At 39.4% G+C, this 17,753-nt stretch overlaps 1 protein-coding gene and 1 non-coding gene across 11 annotated transcripts in view; both read right to left on the bottom strand.

The window, feature by feature from the left end:
- The window catches only part of CNOT1 (CCR4-NOT transcription complex subunit 1), a 90,270-nt gene that overhangs the window by 30,601 nt on the left and 41,916 nt on the right, over window positions 1–17,753 (bottom strand). For 9 of the 10 annotated variants that reach the window (XM_048816648.2, XM_048816653.2, XM_048816650.2 and 6 more), the window contains 10 exons: window positions 17,000–17,286; window positions 15,287–15,365; window positions 13,353–13,586; window positions 12,679–12,819; window positions 11,088–11,267; window positions 6,950–7,066; window positions 6,421–6,531; window positions 5,357–5,434; window positions 4,858–5,035; window positions 3,667–3,797 (listed from right to left, as the gene is read on the bottom strand). In XM_048816648.2, coding sequence (XP_048672605.1) covers window positions 3,667–3,797; window positions 4,858–5,035; window positions 5,357–5,434; window positions 6,421–6,531; window positions 6,950–7,066; window positions 11,088–11,267; window positions 12,679–12,819; window positions 13,353–13,586; window positions 15,287–15,365; window positions 17,000–17,286 — 1,536 coding nt within the window. The remainder of the gene's footprint in view (window positions 1–3,666; window positions 3,798–4,857; window positions 5,036–5,356; window positions 5,435–6,420; window positions 6,532–6,949; window positions 7,067–11,087; window positions 11,268–12,678; window positions 12,820–13,352; window positions 13,587–15,286; window positions 15,366–16,999; window positions 17,287–17,753) is intronic. The other variant, XM_048816658.2, reaches the window with a different exon arrangement.
- Window positions 8,341–8,479, bottom strand: LOC125620932 (small nucleolar RNA SNORA46). The gene has a single exon (XR_007352358.1). It is a non-coding gene; the product is annotated as a small nucleolar RNA SNORA46 (small nucleolar RNA).

Raw genomic sequence — 17,753 nt, 5'->3', positions numbered from 1 at the left:
TCTGATGCCATCCTGGAGCAAGTTCCTCTCATTAGCACTTGTGCGTGTGCGCATGTGCTTCTAACAACCTTTTCTTGCCGACTTCTGAGAGTGGCACCTGCCTCTGGCTCACAGCCCAGCTTTGCTTAACACTGCCTGGAAGTACTTTGGTTCAGGCTTCAGGCCTCAGACTGGGCCTCTGATATAAGAGTGTGTGTTTCAGGGCCTTCTCTTACTAGAGGATCAACTGGTATCTTAAAAACAAAGGTTACAAAAAAAACTTCTCTCAATGCCAATGAGGAAGTGAAACAACCAAAATTTACAGTAGGCTAACTGAAAAAGGTTCAGGTGTCCACTCCTCATTCATGACATCAGTTCGTTTTAAAATACTAAACCAATCAAGCAGAGCTTCACATTCATATAATTTTCATCTGTAATTAAGTATTCAGTACCAGCATTCTAAAAATTGTCTAGTGTACACAGACAGATGCTTTCCCTGCACCTATTAAAGACTTAGCATTGAGGTACTCCTACATACAATTGTTTAGACAACTGCAGTTAGTTCACAACAGAAAAATATCACAACTCAACACAGAACATTTTAGTTTTGACCCATTCCACAGAGGTTTGGCTGAAGAGATTGATTTTGCACATCAGTGAAAGTTAGCGTTCTGATGGCCTGCCAGAGTAAATTCTATGCTCACTGACTCCAACATGTTCACTCTTGACTAGAAGCAGGGTGCAGTTCGAGTCAGCTAAGCAGCCTCAGCTGATCTCAGTTGTCATAACAGTAGTAAAGCGGTCTTTATGCAATCAATCCTAAACTATACTGACTTTTACATTAAAGGAACTCAAATTGTACCTAAAAAAATTTAGCCACACCTGTGCTTTGTGCACTCCTGTAAGCTGTGGTTACTCTAATCGACTGCATTCTACTGAGGCAGAAGTTTTGAAAGGATCTTTAAGGGTGGGATAAATATAGCCTATTGCAATAGTCATACCTGGCAGTGGATAAAAGTATCACCTCTTCCACATTAGCAATGTTAGACCATAACTACAGTCCAGACCTGTTTCCTTACAGATGTTGGGAGTCAAGCAGTCGCAACCATGTGTTAACGGACCGTGGGTTAAAAGGGCCATGCTGAAAAAAAAGTGTCTATGATTCACTTAGAAAAAAACGCCGTTATTTTCTGCTCTTTCTGGCTCGCATTTTTTCCCCTCTTATGAAGTCTCACTTGCCACAGATGAATGATTTCGGTATTTTCCGCATTTTGCTCCTCCATAAATCTTACAACAGTTTCTACAACACTAAGGGCTTCTGTGGGTGAAATTTTGACCTTTTCAACGACATCCTCACCATCACTTTCGTGGTCCGACGTAGCCTTGCAGCCTGTTAATATTTCTTCCTCGGACAGAAATTCTGAAGTTGGACAATCTTCATCCATCTCCAGCCACTTGGTAATGATTTCCGGTGACATATCCAAACTAAAACCTTTTATCATTTGAAAGAGAAGTTTACCTTTATCCTCTTGTCTGAGTACATGTTTGTAGGACGCCTTCTTCCAAAAATCCTTCCATGTCTGGCTCTGAATCAGTGCCACTGTTGGAGTTTTCTGAGTCTGAGCCATCTTTGACAGAAAAGGCATCACCAAGAGCCTTCATCCAGCGGTTTTCAATGGACTTTTGTTTTACTCCGTCCCAAGCTTTAACTAAATAAATTTCCTTCATGTTTAAGGTTTCAGAGTAGCAGCTGTGTTAGTCTGTATTCGCAAAAAGGAGTACTTGTGGCACCTTAGAGGCTAACCAATTTGAGCATAAGCTTTCGTGAGCTACAGCTCACTTCATTGGATGTTTAACTGTTTCAGGAATTTGGAAATGCCTGAAGATGTGCATGACACAATCACCGAAATCAGCTCCCCTCGATAACGGCTTTTAAAATTCTGAAGAATGCCCTGGTCTAAAGGTTGACTTTTTGATGTTGCATTGAATGGTAGGTATAGCACTCAAATTTTTCCATCACTCGATACCAGTAATTCGGCTGGAGGATGGGCTGGACAATAGTGAAGTAGCAAAAGTGCTTTGGCTTTGAGTTTCTTCGACTGCAGAGGCTTACGAACAGCTGGAACAAAGCTGTTGTGGAACCAATCATTGAAAATGTATCTCATCATCCAAGCATTTTTGCTGTTAGCATATATTACTGGCAGTTTGGCTCTATGAGGTGATTAAAGCAGCGAGGGTTATGAAAGCGGCCAACAAGAAGGGCAAGCTTATGGCTGCCCATCTTATTACTACAAAAAAAAAGTCACGATCTTCTCTTTTTAAATCCAGCTGTTTTCTGTGTCTCGTAATTAAAGGCTGAAGTCTTATCAGGTAGCAGTTTTGCAAATAAAGCAGTTTCATCACAAATATAAAGTTGTTCTTCGTGGTAGTCTTCATTTTGTAAAATAGATTTTAACTCGGCAGGAAACGCGTTCACGGCCGATTCATTGGTTTTCTCCAGAAATCAATTCCTGCGCTATGCCATGACGCTTTTTAAAATGATTTATAAACCACTTGCTGGCTTGGAAGGATTCATCCCTTTAAATTTCCAAATTTTGTCACTTGGGCTTGAAGAATTGGCCACTTAGCGGCATTCCTTTCAGCCTTTCCTGGGCAAACCCCATGCGCATGGCTGTGTCTACTGTGAGTTTTGCTGAACAGCGCACATGTTTTTGCCTAAGCCCCGTGGCAGAATCTATATTTTGTACAAAGCTGTTCAGTTTAGATTGAGGATGGCTAAAAAACTAAAAAGAGTAGATTCAGCAATCCCAATATCTTTTGAAACTTTGGCCTGGGTTTCTCCGCTATTTACTCGTTCTACAGTGTAGGAACGCTGACGCTTGCCTTCTGCCATTATATAGGCCTATGGTTAAAATTTTCTAATGTAGTATATATAACTACTATACATTATATATCTCTCTAGCATGACGACTAAACATGCGTGATACGTCTTTCCCAATATCGGTAAAGACGTACAACACGTTCCCGCTCCGCACTTCCTGTCGATTTCTAGGTCAGTGAGTTAGTGAGCAAAAATTTTAGAGCTACAAAGCAAGTGCCTGTACTGCGTGTTAACAAGTCTCACGTGTTAAATACGTAGCACTGGGAGGCATGGCGCTACCGCACATTAAGCGGATTCGCACGTAAACGGGTCTGTACTGTACTAGCTAGTAACAGAAAAGCATTCTTAGTTACTGCTGCTACCTGGAACTGAAGAGTAATCAGGCATTCAGAAGTAAAAGACTGAATCTCTTTACCACAGATTGGACTTACTCCAGTAGATGCTGAGATGCTAACTGCACTTACCTTACTACAAAATCAATTCAAATTTGGTTCAACTCACAAGGTACAGATAGGTCTCATTCTGGTTCTAGTAGATCCTTGCCTAAAAAGTTAAGGCAATTTGACACCACTCCTAGGAGGAGCTTGGTGCAGAAACAGTTCTGGCAGGACATATGAGGACTGAAATACTTGTATGAAAGATGCAGACCACCTGTATACACTGTGCTTAACTTCAGTAAGTCAACATAACTAGTTCCTTCAATTTCAGAAGCAGAGTGCTTTTTGGCGAAAGCCCCTGCAGGCCAATCTTCTACTCTGGACTACAGAAACTTTCTGTAACAAACCACAATGAGCTCTAGTACTTACAGTCGGATTTAGAGTAATGTGCGGAGCCAGCCCTCCCAGAGAGTAGACGTTGATGTCATGGTAACTGTACTGAGGTTGTGGAGGAACGGATGCTGTACAAGTGGTGTTAGTAGCTGGGGTTGTAGAAGCAGCTGTAGAACACAGAAGTTGTGAAGAATTCTTTAGAGTTGTTTCCTTTCTAGAAACTAACTCATTAAGAAACTAAAGTTCTATGCTTGCCTCGTACACTTGGAAAGTACATCATTTGAAAAATTAAGCTTTAACCATTTAATCGCAAAGCTTCTGAAAAGCAGGGTGATAAGCCAGTAACAGCTTACACCATATCTCCACCTTAGCTTGTAGAAAGACAGCATTATTTACTGTGTCATGCACAATTATAGCAATCCTTGGCTACTTTTCTGCAAGTGCATCTTGCCACCCTCCCCAGCATCCAGTATTTACAGGTTATTTACACCATCCTGATATACACCATCATTTCTTTTGAAAAAAAAGAAGTAATTTAGTCTATAGTTTAGGCATCTCACTTCACTGATGTCCCAGTCTGTCTGTTCAAGCACTGAGACTTTGTAATTGTACACTTTTCATTCAAGCCCACTACATAAGATTCTTTTATGAGATAGCGTAAGTTACACAGGACTGCTTACTTATATTACACTTATGAAGAGTTTAAAAACAATCCTGCAGAATAATAAGTGATCCTCGCTATCCTGCTTTTTTGTTTAAGGCCATGGTGCGTACACACCAAGCATGTGGACAGTTTTTGGTACATCCTTCACTGGGGACTGCAGCTTGACACGATGACATGTCAATGACCCAAGTGCTCTACCAGTGGGAGAGCACCAACTCAGACAGGTCAAAGGATAGGGAACAGATGAAAAGCAGCCCACTGGTCTCCATATCAGGGGATAGGCTAAACAACGTACCCTTGTAAAAAACCGAGAGCGCCACTCTGGCAAACAGCATGACAAATATGGGAGCTTTACTTGTCCCCTAAGTGATATCTGGGAAAGGAGGAAGGGTTCAGTTTTTGGTACATGCAAACATGTCTAGAAGCTCTCTCCTCAATTCCTTCTCGCCAAATATACACTATCACTAAACCCTGCTGCTAGAAGTAATTTAGCAAGCCTCATTTTAAACTTCAAAAGCAGCCGATTGTATTTTTGCAATACAGCTGAAACTTCAATTACTTACTGGTTGTGGTGATCGGTGGTAGCTCCTCTGGCTGTTTTACATCCTTCTTTGGAGCAGATAGCTGTTCATCCAAATTTTTCAACCGATCCTTGTCTTTCAGGAGGTTTCCAGGTTTCAGCTCATTGATGTCTAGTGCAAGGTTCTTGCAGAGCACCTCAATCTCAAATTTCAGATTTAGCTGCACAACAATTCCAGTATGATCATTTTAGGTTACACTAATAAAGGAACCCCTCTATGTTTTCCATTTTACCTCTCGTATCTTAAGACTCTAGGCATTAGACCAATATTCTGCAAAGGGACTGTCTAGAAGCACCAAAGTTAGCACCATGACTAAATAAGTTATCTAAATTCAGTCAAATTAAGCAATACTTTAAAGATGGAGTTGAGGACTGAAGTCTGGAAATCCAACAGTCTTCCTGCATTACATTTTGCAAAGCTGATCAGTCAAGAAAATCCATTAATGTTCAGTAAGTGTAGAAAAATGTTAAAAGCAACTTACTTTTAAGTCATGTTCTTGATGCAGCTCAGCTAAAACGTTCATGATTGCCATCGTCCAGGGGTTTGGAGGCCTGAAAACCTACCAGAGAATTGGAGAGAGGTGTATCAGACAAAGCAATTCCTTTCCAAAAGGTGTAAATTAAAAAACTCAGCACAAGTGTACTTTAAAACCAAAAAAACCACATTAACAGCAATTTGTATGGCTGTGAAAGAACGAGGACATATTTTTCAATAATGGCGTTTATGTAGAGTATAGCAATATTCTGTCCCAGCAGTACATTTGGGGGAACACCTCAGTTTAGCATTAAAGTTAATTCCAAACTGGAACATTAGAAGGAGCCAGTTCATTGTGGTTTTCATTTGCCAGATCAACACTGCCATTGCAGAAGTAGAATTGGGGAGGACAGAAAAGCTGATCCAGGAAGGAGAAAGGGACACAAAGCTAATGAGATTTAGAAGAAAACTGGGCTCTGGGACTTTCCCCATTTGTGGGCAAAGAGGAACAATGCACATATATTCCAACCAACCCTTTCTTCCAGAACAAAAAGGAAAGGAGTACTTGTGGCACCTTAGAGACTAACAAATTTATTTGAGCATAAGCTTTCGTGATCACTCTCATTACAGTGTGTATGGTAACATCCATTGTTTCATGTTCTCTATGTATATAAATCCCCCCACTGTATTTTCCACTGAATGCATCCGATGAAGTGAGCTGTAGCTCACAAAAGCTTATGCTTAAATAAATTTGTTAGTCTCTAAGGTGCCACAAGTACTCCTTTCCTTTTTGCGAATACAAACTAACGGCTGCTACTCTGAAACCTTCCAGAACAAAGTGCAACATCTACAAGATCTCTTTTCCCTTTGTTCCCAGGTCATAATATCTCTAAACACCTTGTTTCCATCCATTTCCTTCCCAATCACCTGACATAAGATATTTACTTTTGAATGAATCGTTTGTTAAAAAAATCTACATTTAGTTTACATTTGTTACATGATATTTTGCTAGCTAGTTTGGAGAGCTACTTCAATAGTTAGGTCTCATTTAGCAGGTTTGAGTTCACTTACCACACTCCTGACACTAGATTCTAAGACTTTGGCAACAAATGGCACTACATAAAGCAACTCCTGTTGCCCCTTAACATAAGCCTCCAGAAGTAACGATTTCACATCCAAATCCTAAAACACAAAAATATGTCAATTAAACTTGGGGGTGGGATAAACACTCCTATTTCTTGTAGGGCTACAGTTTCATTATAGCATTGACATTTGCTGAATCAAGACCTTAGAATTTTATGGAGCTGCTACTTTTTGTGGGAAGTAATTACTTCGCACACAAGATAGTAAACATTTCAAAGTGTACCTAATGTGTATTTATGGAGACAAAGTTACTTAAATATCACAAAAGTATGGATTTAGGAACCTTTGATAAACAAGGTATCAAAATGTTCATAAGCCTTTTAAACTAGAGAATCAGATTTTTGTACTTCAGCAAACTTGTTGTACAAAAAGGAAAGAACTAAGAGTTTAGCTGAATTTCTTAAGCTTGTGACAGATTTGAAGTCAACAGGTTTTTGGGGACAGATTAGGAGCTCACCGTGTGCAAGATGGGTTTATTTTTAGCCAGTGTGATCATTCCCAGCCAGTGGCCAAGGTTCTTCAGAAGGGAACGGTCAGAGAAGTTGGCTGCAGCTTTATCTGATGTCAGTAGCACCTAACAGATGATTAAAAAGGAGAACAACTTAGACATAAAACTATGAGATAAACACCCAAAGCCAATTTAAGCATTTAATACACATTGACTTTAGAAAGTCTTGAGTTCTAGACCACTGAAGTATTTAGCTGCACTTTAACCATGAAGGAGACAGTCCTTTGACTTGAATACACTGAAACTATGGTTTGTCAAGTTTCTAGGAACAGTCCCCCTACTAGCCTGTCCTGTAACAAGAACTACAATAAGTTCTTCTCCTTCAAGGAGCCTAAAAAAGTAAACTGACAAGATACAGAAAAGTACAACTCCATGCCAGGACTACCACACCTATGTATCTTGAGAAACAGCTAGAAATCCCTCCTACCTAGTGAGACAGGGTGTGGGTGAAGTGATATCTATTTTTATTAGGTCAACTTCTCTTGGAGAGAAGCTTCGAGCTTACAGAAAGCTCTTCAGGCCTGGAAAGAGTACTCAGGCCATGACTACAAAATTATGTTGACCTAACTTATGTCAGCATAGAGACACTACAGTTAAACTGCTTGTATGCACACTTGGCTCGTGTCAGTGATGCGTTTCCTCACAAGGAGCACTTTATCAATTGTATTGTCAGTGTGGGGCATTGTGGGACAGCTCCTGAAGGCCAACAAATCCACATAAGCAACGCAGTATTTACACTGACACTGTTGATCAAATTACATCAGTGACTCTACACCACTCGGAGTGGTGTTACTAAATCAGCATAGAGGGGCAAACTTCTGTTGAAGGAGACAAGTTTAAGTGAAGACACTTTGGCCTCTAGGTCGATGTGAGGCTCCTTAACTCAACCTAAGTGCACAGTGTAGACCAGGCCTTAGGTATCACCACTAAATACAAGGTGGAAAGGACTGTTTAGCGTAAGTAGCTAATGCACATTTCAAGGGACCATTCAAGGTGAAGTGACCTGTTAACATCACCTTCAGTGGTCCCTTGAAAGCTTCTTATGATTAACAATTTGTTTCACTTCGTATTTAGCTGTGACACTAAGCACATTTCCCAGATGTGAAGCAGCTGTGTAAGCCTTCGAAAGCTTCTCTCACCAACATAAGTCTATCCAATAAAAAGGGTATTACTTCACCCACCTTGCGTTGTCTCATACCCTGGGACCAAACATGGCTACAAACACACTGCATACCTCCCATAGAACGGCATGTAAACCCTCAGCAGCGAAGCATAAGTAGTTAGTTTCCCAAATATAGTTTGAGTCAGTTCTGGTCTCTGAAAACCTTTTAAACATGTAGTTCTGTTCCTTAGCTTACAGTAGCATCAACCAAATGGTAGGTGATCAGTTGTGCTCAGAAGGGTGCCAAGGAATTATTTTGCACTACAGCGTAACCTATAGTGGAGAGAAATCCCATCCACAGGTTTAAGAATAGTGCTAATTGACATATACTGCCAATTCACTCCCGTTTTGTAGAAATGGCAAGTGGAAAATGAAAAATTTCTTATGTTAAAACTGGGCTGGATTTCATCTTCCCCTGCCTGCACTTCCACTTTCATTTTAACACCCTTCTAACCAGGGGTCACCAAATGGAACTAACAGACAGCAGGTTTAAAGCTTCCTTAAAAGGAAGTATTTCTTCAGACAATGCACAGTCAACCTGTAGAACTCTGCCAGAGGATGTTGTGAAGGCCAAAACTAACAGGATACAAAAAAGAATAGATAAATTCATGGAGCATAGGTTCATCAATGGCTATTAGCCAGGGTGGGCAGGGATAGCGTCCTTAGCCTCTGTTTGCCAGAAGTGGAAAATGGGAGACAGGGGATGGATCACTTGATGATTACCTGTTCTGTTCATTCCCTCTGAAACAACTGGCATTGGCCACTGTCAGACGACAGGATACTGGGCTAGATGGAGCTTTGGTCTGACCCACTATGGCCGTTCTTATGTTCTCCCTCACACTTCTGTTGCCAAAGCAGTACACAAACTATGCTTCCCTCAAGCTGCTTAAGTGCTCCTTCAGTATTTTCCTACTGCCTTAACACCTTCCATGCAATCTTTTCCACTTGAGAACTCGCTGAGAAAAATGGCCACTATCATTCATGCAAACCCTTAAAATTAAGGCACACGACTTGTGGATTAACAATTAAATACTTTGCAGAAGACATTTTTAAAAACATGATTGCCTTGAGATTAAGTTTATCCAGCAGTAAGCCAGTATATTGTGTATCTGCATGGCTTTGCCCATTTAATTCGGGGGTTGTCTACACCAATTTACAAGGTTACAGTTAAACCACTGCAAACCGTGTGGATGCTTACTTTTGTTTAAGACTGTCTTGTTTAAATTTAGCTTCAACATATCAATCAACTTAAGCTAAATCAAAAATGAGCCCAATTTAAAACAAGTAAGAGCATCCACACAACCTTTTCATTAGTACAAGTGAGTGGATTTCTAATCACACCTTTAAACCAGCCAGAACTCTTGCCATTTAGACAAGTCCTTCAATGGTGTAAACTGTAGGATCAAGGACTGACACCCCTAGATTCATCATGTCACTGCATGTCTTATTTAAAAGGACTGGCACTAGTGTTTTGCTTCAGAAATCCTACGTAATGAACTAGTCAGTTCCAACAGGACAATTTAATTTCTTCAATTTATTACAACGAATGACACCTATAAGACATCCATTAACTGGTCAACATTTTCCTGGATATGCATTCAAGAAGGCTCTATCTGCAACTCCGATTCTTGGTACAAATAGGTACAGTATTTCAGCTGGCCATTCACTATAGTCTGTAAGCACAAGTATTTAATTAAAGTCTATCCCAACTGCAATAATGTTACTATAAGAAGTTGAAAATTAACAAGTCACTGATAGAGAAAAAAGTAGCAACATACTGCTATCAAGCCAGTCAGTTTACACACTGAAGTCTTAGTTGTCAGATTCAAAACCTAGTTATCTAAACCGAAAGCGTTGTTATACTAAACAGGTTTTGTAATAGATAACTAGCAGCCAAAAAAATGTTGATAGATATATCCTATTTCCTGACATAAGCTCAGTTACTCCAGGTCTGCTGAACCAGGCTTTTTGGAATTTAGTAGTCCTGTCCAAAAAAACCCAAAAACCTTACTCTACATGAAATAAAATTAAGGGATTGCTCCCCTTTCTATAAAGTTATGATTGTTAAAATAATGACCATCTGGTCACTGTCTTCCCATGTTATATGAAATTCTGAATGGTTTAATATAAAGATTTAATTCAAATGTTTCAGAAAAGCATTTTTTAATTTTGTTGGATTTATGTATGTTAACACCAAAACAGATAACTAGTCTATAGAAAAATAAGTAAACAGCAGTTGAACATACTACACCTGCCCTGGAGTCTCCCAAGCAGTTGGTTTTATAACTCCATTTTCCCTTTAAAGAAATAATCTTTTCTGTGTGTGGGAGGGGGGAGATTTTTGTGTTTAATTTCTAACAGTAGCACAGAAGTTACCTATACAGAGTGCTGTCAAATGCAAACATTTCCCCCTCTAATCTTTCACGTATGTTTTTAGGTATATAATTCTCCAGATGCAAGTGCAGTTTTTAAGTTGATTGTTTTAGAGTAATGTCTCTTTACATTATTTTAATTGTTAGTAACCAACAGGCAGAGTCAATAGAAAGAATAATACACCATTGTAAGGTCTCAGTCTTATGGAGGTATGCAGTCTGCTAAGGAAAACACCTTTCCCCCATCCTCCCATGACAAAAGAGCTTCATAATGAACTTTTGTCCCTGTCAACCAAGCCTTGCAGGAGAGTGCTCAGCCAAAATAGTAGCACAGGTAGATACCAAACCTACTCAAGGTTTAGAAAGGGCCATCTAAAAGGCCATTTGTAGTACTCAAGGCACTTTCCTACCCACATTATGAAAAAAACTTGTTTGTCTACTTGATAAGTTATGGATAATTTAGAAGTTCCATGCCATATTTGGATAGCGGTGCAGTGTCTGTATTATTGAAAACTTCAATGAAGTGTCAGAAGAAAAGTGATATACTACTCACCTTGATATTTCTGTAGGTTTCATTCAGAACCATCTTGTTAAACTCTGGATTCTTAAGAGTGTCAAGGAAATTTGAGTATAGGCTGTGAAAATTTGGCTCAATACTGACTCTCTTCATCACAAGATACTGTGAAACCCAAGGCATGAACTCTTCTTTCACAGTTTCCTTCAGCTCCTCAACCTGGCTCCACCACAAACCAAAAATCAGAGAAATTACGATGAAAACAGATTGTGGGCAAATGACTTGATCAGTAGTGATCATAAATTTTACTAAATATTTTAGTGTTTGTTTTGACTGAGTGATTCCAGAACCATTTTGGTCATTCAGGATTACTTTAGCCAATGAATCAACTTAAAATCTGTTTCAAGCACTAGAGTGCAGTATCCCCATCTTTTGTGACATATTGGATGTTTACTACAGTACAGATCATTAAAGAAAGTTTAATTTAGTATAACTTACTAAAGGACAGCCCTGGACAAGGAAGCTGTCTGTACACAGAACAGAGACCCTGGGTGGCTGCACCAGAGTAGGTTTCTACTGTTAGCATGTGCCTAAACTCTAACCTAGAGACTCTAGTGGAAGAGGAGAGCAGCTTAGTCTCTGACTATACAATCCTTAGCTCTGATTATAAAACAGGTATTTGTTGTGGTTGCATTTTCTACAATGTGAATACTTGTCTAGATCACACCAAAAACAGCCATCAAAGTATTGTCCAAAAAATTATATGACTGGTACAAAACATTATTATAGCAGCTACCTACTAGGAAGTGTTCCCCTGAAACCAGAGGGGAAGAGAATGTGACAATACACAGTTCTAGTTTAGACAAATGATATTGCTTTGTGACAAGAATGAAGCAGCACCATTGAACAAGAGCAGTTAACTATTCAAAGATTACTGGATACCACATTTCTTTGATGTGAAATATAGAAACACTAACAGATTCATAGATACTAAGGTCAGAAGGGACCATTATGATCTTCTAGTCCGACCTCCCGCACAACGCAGGCCACAGAATCTCACCCACCCACTGGTCATTACTATTTCATCTTGGTACTCTTGTCTTTGGGAGAATTGTTGAAAATAGGATGAAAAGAATATCTTTTAGAAGGACTTACTTGAAATCTAGTCCATTTTAAAAAGTTAGTAATAGTTTCAAGTACTAGAGCGGTCCCTGAATTTGCCATCAAATTTTTTTTTTTTTTTTTATTAAACAAAGCCTGTTTCTGTGTGACACCTACCCCTGTACATCAGTCGCACCCGAAACTATTTTTAAAAAAAAAGACCAAAAAATGTAAGCAATGAGATTTCAAGTAGGTCTCCCTAAAAAGGGGGGGGAATGGGAGTTATTCAATGCAGTGCTGTAGGAATATACATCTTCTACTCCCACAGTAGAAGGGCTACTAACTCAAGACTCTGAGATGAGAGGAAATTAGTTAATGTTTTACAAAATATAGTTGTAGTTAGATTAAGATCTACAAGGTTTGTTTTTGCAAGAATTTCTGTTCACCATCATCCATGACATTAGAACAGATTACTTCCTGCTAGAAACAGGTAATAAAATGAAACAAGGTAACGTTCTGTCACACTTGCCTTCTGTGTCATATTTGATTGAGACAGATTATTGAAGATGAAAGCAATTTTTTCCTGAACATTTTCTGGGGGCTCCACAATTCTCTCAGTCTGATCCGTTGCCACTAGCAAGGTATCAATGTTGGTTGTATTAATGGAAGGCTGTAGAAAGAGAATGACAATTAAGAAAAAAAACATATTGCAAAGAGGGACAGTATTAAGAGGCCAGAGGTCAAGGAGGACTTTTGTTCAGTTTAAAGTTAGTACTTTGATCTTCTATTGAGAAAGATGACCTAAAGAGTGGAAAAAATATAGTGTCTATGAAGTGTGACTATTCAACCCAATCCCCATTCATTAGGTCTATAGTTCCACTATTTAAAAAAGGTACCCTGCAACAGAAAAACCATGTTACCCCTTAATATTTGCTAGCCAAAAAAGCAATATTAGCCAAAGATTCAATGGCAAAAGGCTGCCCTGTGAAGAACAAAAAGTTACTTACAACCAATGAAAAAAAACTTGTAAGAGACTAAATGCTTTAAGCTACAAATATGAATCCAAACAGGATCATGACTTGACAACCTAAAATATAAAACTTCTCATGACTGGTTAACCTCTAGGTACTCACTGAGAGCCAGCTGTTTCCATAATGCTGTTCTTCTCCCAATAAGAGCCCCATGAAGTGATGGGTAACTTACCGGCACATCCTTTTTGAAGCTGACTCCAGTTGGTCGCGTGATTGTAATGGTTTTTGCCACAGTGGTGGGGGTGGTGGAGGTGGTTACTATAGTGCTGACTTGGCCAGCAAGAGGAGCTTTTGCTGGAACCTGAGCCTGGGCCTGAGCCTGGGCAAGTGCAATACTTCCAGGGGTGGTGATTGAACCCTGCATCTTCACAGGAGGGTCTCGGGATTGCTGCCCATATTCAATGTACTAGAGTGAGGCAGACAAGAGAGACGCTGAAATCCACACATGTAGCAATGAAACTGCACCCTAATACTAGAACCCTCCCAACTCTAGCTCACTGCATTGAACTCTACAGAAAGTTGCAGTCTGGCAATTTTGTAGGAGAGTTTCTGGGTAATTCCAGAACCAGAATTAAAATCTCTGTATGATGTAGAACATTCGTAAATTCACTTTAAAAAAAAATCTAGTAAGCAAAACCTAGAGATGAATTCCCTGTTAAGAAAAGTTCTACCAAAGAAGCCTCTTTTCAGTCCCTGTTTATTTAATGGTAAAGGGCTGAACGGTATGGCCTTCAGAGGCATGAATGCTATCCCCAAGCTAGACAGGTTGCTGCTGAGTGCCACAAGGCTTGACTCCATTCCAAGTCCACAGACAGCCACCCAGCATTCCCCACACTGCTGGCATGCAGAGTGAGGAAAAATATAAAGGAGAATGTGTGATCAAAAGACCTACTATGCAGAGTGGACAAGAAAAGTCTTCCCCAAAGACTTCAATGACAGTATAAAGATAGAGGAAGCCTGAACCATGCAGTGATCAAGGAAAAAGCCAGTTCCCATAGTCTGCCTTAAATTTCTGCACCCACAGAAGGAATCCTACAGTGGTAGACTCTCTTTCCATAGTGGTGCACTTGCCTAGATCAGTGGTTCTCAAACTGGGGGTTGTGACCCATCAGGGGTCACAAAGTTATTTTGTGGGGGGGTCGCAAACTGTCAGCCTCCACCCCAAATCCCACTTTAAACACTAAAAAATATTCGCCTCCAGCATTTATAATAAAGTTTTTAAATGTATAAGGGGGTTGCACTCACGGGCTTGCTGTGTGACAGGGGTCACCAATATAAGTGTTTGAGAACCACGGGCCTAGATATTTATAATGCACCAATCAAAAAGTACACAGATGCCAGATGTATCACTTGAGACAGCTATGAAATTGCTTTATTTGTGGAGTAAAGGTATTGACTACTTGATGTCATGGCAGACCTTTATTTTTCCTGAGCTGCAACTAAACATTCAAGAGTGTGGCCTTAGGATAACCTTCTGTACATGCCTCCTCCCACCCCACCCCAACAGAAGGATCATTGAGACAAACCCATAATCAACATTGCTTTTACTGTTTGGACTACAGTGCATTCCCTTTATTTTGATCAGACCTTCAGGAATCTAGTTCTTCTGTCCCTTGTTTGGATTACTTTTTAGCAGGTCTGAACACAATTTGTTCATTAACCACAGAAGAGAGGCATTTATTCAATAGGGAAGCCCAAAATTCTGAAGGAGACAGGAATATAAACCGAAAGAAGATTCATGGCAAGGATTAGATCTAAGACATTAATACATGACATCACTTTTTAAGTGGCAATATGCCCTGGATGGCCATATGGCTACACAGGTTAGGTACTTATTTCAAAACAAGCAAGCCAAATAAACTTACAGAAAAATGGAAGGCACTGGTTCCTACCCCTACTGCCATTCCCCCAAACCCAAGGAAAATGCATTCAAGTCTATAATTTGCTCAAACAAAACATTAAAAATTGTTTGTATTTTGTGTTTATGGACTTGTACTGTCATACAAAACTTATGAAAGTTTAGGCCATTTTTAATGCAAATACAAATCAACTCAGTAGATGGTTTCTCAAATTAATGAATTAGTTCTATCATTTTTAAACACTCACCTCCTGTAGGTGATGAGGGAACTGTATAAAGTGACTAATAGAAGCCAAGTGCTGACAATACTGGGGATAGTCCTTCAATCTGTCAACAGTAAAACTATCCATTAGTCAGAGAGAAAGCATGAGCCCTGATCAAGAACACACCACAGAGCAATACAAACTGGTTACTGGCTATGTTGCTCCCTTAACACATCAAAGTTGCTTCTAAACTTTCCAGCTCTGCTGCACAAGTGATTTTTGTAAGAGGATTTGTTGCAAAATAATTTGAGAGCAGTTACCCTTGCATTGCACTGCTATTAAGTCCTATTAACCCATCTATTCCCAAATATTTAACATCTAGACAGTTTACTATTTAGCAAGGCAACAATCTTACTAGACGCTAAATTGTGTTTGCAACAATGGGCAGTTTGATTATACTTCTAGTTGAATGTTTAGAACTACCCCCTATACCTGACAATGAAGCCTCTCCCTGTATGTACAGTGGTTTTATTCTGTGTATTTGCAAATGCAAGATGGTTTCATCAATTTTATTAGTGCTTTAAGTTTTAAAATCCCATTTATAATGGTATGTGCATTTTACCAAGAGAAGTAACAAAGGCTGCTGAAGTATTGCTTATGTCAGTCTTGACAGTGCCATTTTATTCTGCTAGGCTACAGAATGTTAATAGCTGTAACAAGACATCCAGCTATACAAAACAAACAGCTGTTGGAATATTTCAGGCTACATTTAAGATATACAAACAGCTGTTTGTATCTTAAATGTAGCCTGAAATATTCCAAGGCTGGATAAGGTGATAAAGAAGAAATTGCGGAATAAGGACAGAAGCATCTCAGGTAGAATCATGTTGTTTTTAGAGCACACATTTAAAGGTGCTACACTGGCACCTTTGAATTAAGGAAGTCTTCTTAACTATAAGAAGGAAGTGTTTTCCCTTGTGTCTCCAGTGATACCTATAGAGCCAGACTTTCTGGACAGTTTCGCCATTTGCAAACAGCCTATATTCCTTGCCCCAAATATCTGGGAAAGTCTACAAGTGTCTGAGAAAGTGGTCTCACTGACAATATTTCATAGGCACTTTGTGGAAAGAGGAAAAATTAAGCATCTGCTGGCTGAAACGTACGCAGATGGTGAAGTTTGGAGATTCTTTGTATTACTACAGGGGTATTTCTTGTAACCCTATAGATAGCCAGTTAAGTAAAACATTCTGCAACATGGCTCATCTGAGATGATTTAACACTTTAGTGCAGGGACCAAAATTTGGGTTCTATAGCAGCACTTAAGTGTCTGACCAGTCTCACACGTAAGCAACTTAAGTTACTCTTGAATGATAAGGGTGCACATGTACAGAATTCTTAACCAGGGGAATCAAGCTTTACCAACTTAGTCTCTAAAGTATTGATATACCACCAGCCTTAACACTTGACTGAATTAGATTTCATAAAATATGGTCAGCTGAATTTTAGAGATAGAGATGTTTGAATGTAGTTTCAACCCATGTTGACTATATGTACTATATTTAACACAAACTGATTATCTTCCGTGGGCTGTGAGAGAGCTTGGAATTGGTGCATTATGTTCAAGTTGTGAGATTTGCAAGTATTATGACATATACCATTAATCCTGTATTGCTACTACTAAGCACATAACTAGAGCAGACATAAGTTTAATAAGATATCCCATGCATTTTTTTTGGAAAGATTACAAAAATCACTCACCTATTTTTAAATCTATCTAGTGCAGCAATACCAAAATAGTACATTTTGGATGCAAAAGGCTTTCGTAAGGCTTCAAGAACATAGCGCAGGGCCAGACCCAATGCCATGTAAGTAACCAGTCCTTTCTCTATTATCCCACCAAAGAGGCAGGCTGTTATGTGCAGCTCTTTGTCTGGGTATTGGGGGAAAAAACGGTACTCCTCAAACAAGTTCCTCAGCATACAGTTAAACACTTCTCGTTCCCGCTTAATGTTGGAGTCCTTAAACCTCTGTAGCATTTCTAACACCTGCAAAGAAATAGAAACTGTTACCAAGAGACTTATTTCATCTCAGCCCTTTCACACCAGTGGGTTCAAGAGCACCTGCAACTAGTCACTAATGTAAATTGCACTGGGAAAACCCAATTCCCAGTGCAAAACTGCCAAACCTGAGGGCAGGAATCTATATGTAAAACTCAAATTTATTTATTTATTATTTAAAGTCTTGTCAAGAAATGGTGGGACAACTAGCTTTTAGTGTAGCTGTTATGCAGATTCTGTGGATGCTAGAAACCTCATCTGTTTGTATTGTAGCTTTCTTACAATTTTTCAGGCCAGTATCTTTTTTTGCAAAAGCTTTCAAGTAGTTTGTCAATCTGACAGCACTGCTACATTTACAGGTCATGAGGCTTCATCTCAGCTGTACATATTCAAATTGGGCTAAGTTTATGTACATACTATCAGCCCAAAAGTATTAATTTTTAAAGCACTGAAAA

The sequence above is a fragment of the Caretta caretta genome, chromosome 12, assembly GCF_965140235.1.
Source record: "Caretta caretta isolate rCarCar2 chromosome 12, rCarCar1.hap1, whole genome shotgun sequence".
Classification (NCBI taxonomy): Eukaryota; Metazoa; Chordata; order Testudines; family Cheloniidae; genus Caretta; species Caretta caretta.
The sequence above is the reverse complement of the archived record's forward strand: the minus strand, read 5'-3'. Positions and strand labels throughout refer to the sequence as shown.